Source organism: Schistosoma mansoni, chromosome 7 (genome assembly GCF_000237925.1).
Source record: "Schistosoma mansoni strain Puerto Rico chromosome 7, complete genome".
In the NCBI taxonomy this organism is placed as follows: domain Eukaryota; kingdom Metazoa; phylum Platyhelminthes; class Trematoda; order Strigeidida; family Schistosomatidae; genus Schistosoma; species Schistosoma mansoni.
Window position 1 is genome coordinate 211582 of NC_031501.1, and position 5633 is coordinate 217214.

The 5633-nt window shown below is 38.2% G+C and overlaps 1 protein-coding gene across 1 annotated transcript in view; it reads right to left on the reverse strand.

Annotated features, from left to right (window-relative positions):
• Positions 1–957: 957 nt before the first annotated feature.
• Positions 958–5633, reverse strand: part of Smp_198360 (putative ankyrin repeat-containing) — a gene marked incomplete at both ends in the record, with an annotated part of 51927 nt that continues 47251 nt past the window's right edge. Inside the window, 2 exons of the mRNA XM_018798557.1 lie at positions 958–1157; positions 3338–3473. Coding sequence (XP_018653487.1) covers positions 958–1157; positions 3338–3473 — 336 coding nt within the window. The remainder of the gene's footprint in view (positions 1158–3337; positions 3474–5633) is intronic.

Consider the following 5633-nt stretch of genomic DNA (forward strand, 5'->3'; position numbering starts at 1 on the left):
TTATATGTTTGCAATATATATGATAATTAGTAATGTTAATACTATTGTTCAGCATTTCAATGATCCTTTATAATGTGAACATTGATCCACCTGATCCCATCCACCTCTTTTCGATGGAACACAACGAGTAAAAACGTACCCAAAAGAGCAATTACGATTGACAGAAATCAACATGAAAAACGAAATGGAATTGTTTTTCTTTCCGATACACAACAAATCTATCGATCAGATACTATCAGTAACAGCCTATTGTGGAAGAGAACAAACTAGATTCCAGATGAAAAGGAAAATAGGGAAAGATGTTGGAAGCAGATACGACATACACTATTGAAATCATCAAACTGTATCACGAAGCAAACCCTAACTTGGAATCCTTAAGGGAAACGGAAAAGTGAAAGACCAAAGAATACAATACGTCGAGAATTCGGAGCAGTTATCAAAATGATGAATGGAAAGGATTTTCCAAGACACAGTTGGATGGAGAATGGTGGTATGCAGCCTATTCTCTTCCACGAGGGGTAACAGGCGTAAGTAAGTAAGTGAGATACACAACAAGTAAACCATACAATAGAAAAATTTCATTTCAGACAAAAAAAAATCATAACAGTTTTTAAAATGGTTGTTAATACAGAACACCTAATATGATTATGAATAACTGAATTAGATAATGTGACGGGAAAAGATTTCCTGGAGCATTTATTGAAACATTCCCCCCTGTGTGTGGGGGGGGGAGGTGTGTGTTTAGAAATTCTGATTACATAATAAATAAGGATATAAAGAGAAGGTTACAAATAAAAATTAAAGACAATAAAAAATGAAATTTTACACATGACGACAATGAACTAATGAGTCCATTTAAAGGAACATATATAAGTGTATATCTCTGTGTGGGGGGTGGGTGGGGGTGGGTGGTTGGTTGGTTGGTTGGTTACGGATGTGTACGAATACATGTATTTCTTAATAAAGTTTACATTTATGCTTATTATTATGCACTTTACTTAATGTTTTAATACGTCGACGTAATTGTTCCATAGTTCGTTTACGTCCAATTGTAGTTAAAGCTAAACATAATTCATTCAATGGTGATTGATTATCATTAACTCCATGTAACCAAATATTCAATAGTCGATAAGTATGTTCTTTATAAGAATTTTTGCCTAGAAAGAAAAAAAATTTAAAAATACAATTAATTTTATATTGTTGAAAGCGTGAGTTAATTGAAGCTAAACCATCATGGAAAACCTGGAAGCACTAGACGGCTGTTTCGTCCTAGTGTGGGACTCCTCAGTGGCAGTGCGCATTCACACAAAACCCCTTCTGATAACAATTAATTTCAAGTTAGATAAAAGATGAAAGCTAAGAAGTATTGGATAATTATTTTATTTCAATGTTGGGATTGTAGTTGATGGTACATATCCCCGACTAAATCTTTCGCTAGAGATCAAACTTATGACTTTCAGGGCCTTATGGTAAGTGCTGAGTTCTAATTCAATGATTTTCATTTCTAACCTCAGTTAATTCATAATATTTCACGAACATCATTGATTGCCTTGGAGGATGTAGAAACTTTTACATATCTGGGCAGTATCATCGATGAACATGGTGGATCTGATGCATATCTGAAGATGCGGATCGGCAAAGCAAGAGCAACATATTTACAACTGAAGAACATATGGAACTCAAAACAACTGTCTTTCAACCAACATCAAAGTCAGAATTTTCAATACAAATATGAAGACAGTGCTACTGTATTTGGCGGAAACCTGGAGAACTACGAAAGACATCATCCAGAAGATACAGGTATTTATTAAAAGTTGTCTACGCAAAATACTTGGGATCTGGTGGCTAGACACTATCAGTAACAACCTACTGTGGGACAGAACAAACCAGATTCCAGTGGAAGAAGAAATCAGGAAGAAGCGCTGGTAGTGGATAGGACACACATTGAGGAAATCACTCAAATGTGTCACATGGTAGGCCCTTACATGAAATCCTGAAGGCCAAGTGAGAAGAGGAAGACCAAAGAACACATTACGCCGAGAAATGGAGACGGAAATGAGAAAAATAAGCAAAAATTGGATAGAAGTAGAAAGGAAGGCCCAGGACAGATTGGGTTGGAAGATGCTGGTCGGCGGCCTTTGCTCCATTGGGAGTAACAGGCGTAAGTAAGTAGTAAGTAATCATTGATTGCCATCGGTGAGATTTTTTCATGTCTGATATGGTTAAAATCTACTTATCCCGGGTTTTCATTAGAACTGGAATTATTCCCAGAACTTAGTTACTTGTAAGCACTTGGTTATTAAATTTTTATGATGTAGTAGTTTTGAACATTTCTCCGTTCATTTATTGAGTGTTTGAACCCTTGAGTATAGTCTTCACCAGTGACTTCTTTTGAAATTTTTTGAAGTTATCGACACATATTTTCTGTGAAATTGACTGATGCACAAGTAAATCTTCAATTGAGACAGTTGGAACATGACTTATGTCTATCAATCCACTCCATACCTTGACGCGCTATGTTTATTGATGTCGGAGTAGATTGAGAGAAAACTATGGGCTGTGAAACTATCTCATAACATCAGTTTATGAATCCACTGACTGTCGAATTAAGTTGTGTTGGTAGATACAAACTACTTGGTTGGGATCAACATGACAATCTTAGCCAATAATTGAAGACACTGTGTGGTTGTTACATCCTTTACTTGATTACGACAGAATGCAATATACAACTAACTGCATTCGAACGTGTAGAACCCTACGGCCACAGATCAGAAGACAGAAGAAACAGGAGAAGTAATTATTGGGTAAAAATCAAAAATGTACAGAAAAACATGAGTATTTATAGTTATTAGTATTGGCTATAACATCATTTTAATTCATCCAATCCGCAAGGGGACAAGTCATACTACCGTCCAATCGTAGCATGCCAAGTTGATATTCTAGATGGCACTACTAAGTTCAGATTGGATGGATGGCTCTTTTAAAGTCTCTGTAAGCTTCATCGCGCGTTTTCGAAGCCGTCTCAACAGTAGTATGACTGAGGATTGGTTTCCGTGAAACAGATATCTTCACTCTTCGTGTTCCATAAAATGTTTTTAGGTTTTAAAATGACACTGTGCTTTTTATTCCACGAGTTGATTATCTCGATACCCGATCTTTTAAACCACCACTGGTTGTATAAGTAGTGTTATCCATGAATCCGAAGAAAATTGTCAATCTATAATTCTGGTGGGTGGCCTATGTTCTTCCACGAGGGGTGTCAGGAGTAAATACTTAATTCTCAATGGTTATACATAAACTATCTAGTATCCAAAATATTGTAATGAATTCAACTTACCAATATCTTGATATTCAATTGCAGCAATATCATTTAATGTGAATCCCCAAAATTTTGCTAAACTTTTCCAATCTGATGGTTTTGCATATCGATGAGAATATTCAAAGAATAGAACATTCATATCATCAGCATAATTCTAAGAAGAAAATTTAAAATATTGATTGTTTCTTCTGTAAGCAAAGATGGATAGTGACTAACAATGGAATCCAGTTTGATGCGCGTTTCACCACTATCCATCTTTGCTTATAATGCTTGTGAATTAAGGCAATATCGAGGCAATACGCATAGTGTGCATATATGCCAATTAGAGACTGACCAGTTGCAGTCCAAATGAAAGACAAAAGGACAGAGAGAAGTTTTACTTCAAATATTAATTTAGGTAGCCTAGATGCTGCTACCCTCGACCGTTGATGCTACCTTGACATGGTGGTTGGGCTTGCTTATCGTGATGAAACAATCGAGCTATACTGGCTGGAACAATCGTTCCTCGAGGTCCTACCATGCCAGACAGGTCGGTTGAAGAGCGGTGAGACTAAAAGCAGCAAACCCAAGGTCCGAAGGCGAAGTCGTACTGCTGACTGTACAGAGGTGTGACAGCAGTAAGGTGTTTCCTTCAGACAACCAGCACGACAGCGATGCTGCCTTCTCACAAGAAGGGGTGGGGTTAGAAAAGGTCGACCCTAAAAATGCACACCTCACCTTATCCCACGGATATCCGTCTCCGACGGTAAGGTCCCAACAAGTACGGAGCTAGCATCAAAATTACCCACGAAAAGGTTGTTTGTGACCGACCTCAAGCAGTTGTCCCTTGGGCACTGCGGTTACGCTCTCAGGTCATTAAGACCACTTCTAGCCTGATTTCCTCTTCAAGTACCTCTAGAAGAACCCTTCCGCGGTGTGGGCAACCGGGAAAGTGATAACTGCCCTCATACCTCTAACAGCACTCAGGATCACTGACTGAGCCTAGATGCATCGTGAAATATGTTTAAATTTATTCGAAAAAATGGATAATTATTGTTATGGAAAGCCAATGAGAAATAGCCTAATGAGAAGGTCAATCGATGGTTATCAGAAGTGACATAAAGATCAAGTGCATTTCATTGGGGGTCAAAATGGGTCAATTTCTTAAGAATAGAGTGGTATTGTAGTGAACAGAACACGACCAGGGACAATCGAATGTACTTAAGCAAAAATTACAGACTATCTCAATAAATTCTAATAACCATACAATGGACAGTTAATTTGCAAATTAACAACCAACAGTCTCAATCTTCACAGTTTCTTCTCTAATTCCATTGTTCGTGCATTTTCCTACCGATTGCGCTTCATTTCAGTTCTTCCCTCATCGGTCTTCTGCCAAAATACATTCTATGTCTGACCAACACCATATACTACTTATATGGATATAAGTAGACCACACCACAGTATATGTACATGGATGAGTATTCGTGCATGTTACCCGGTAGACCAATACACTTTCTCACTTACTCTTGTGTTCTCACTCACGTAGTCAGTTGGGGGGGAGGGTGTTAGTGCATGGCATGCCGTGTATCAGCATCAGATTTTGGACACCGCCAGTCACAACAATTATCTAATCAAGATATGATACATAATCCATCACATTATCTAGGACTCTCTAAGAAGTTCTTGAGGACTTACAAAATCACTACGATATTAGACAATATATGTATACTACTAAGTACTACTAAGAAGTCTAATCTATCTGTCCGAGACAATATAGGTTAACAAAAGTAAATTTTAAATAAGGGATTCATGATCAAAGACGATGATACTGTAGTTTTACGGAGATTTATCGTAACTGGACTACGAGAACTACGGTGAATTGCTCTTCTTATTACAACTGAGTTAAATTTCACGAAACCGAGATATTCAAATAATCCGATTGATAGATGAAAGCGTTAGTCAATTGAAGCTAGACCACCATGGAAAGCCTGGGAGCACTAAACGACCGTTTCGTCCTATTGTGGGACTCCCCAGTGGCAGTGCGCATCCATGACCCAGCCTCGCGAGATTCGAACTCAGGACCTACCAGTCTCAAGCCAGAGCCCTTAACCGACAGACCACTGAGCCGGCATCCAACGGTGTTAATGTCTAACTTCAAATGATCCATGAAGTTGAGCAGCCGTTCACCAATTGTCTTCAGTGAGTTGATATCTCACGACAGACGTGGTTTGAACTCCACTGATTTTGCTTCTCACTAGAACTCCTAGATGTACTTCTCAAAGTCAGTCACTAGTGAGCATATGATTATATTAATTATCAGAAGGGGTTTTGT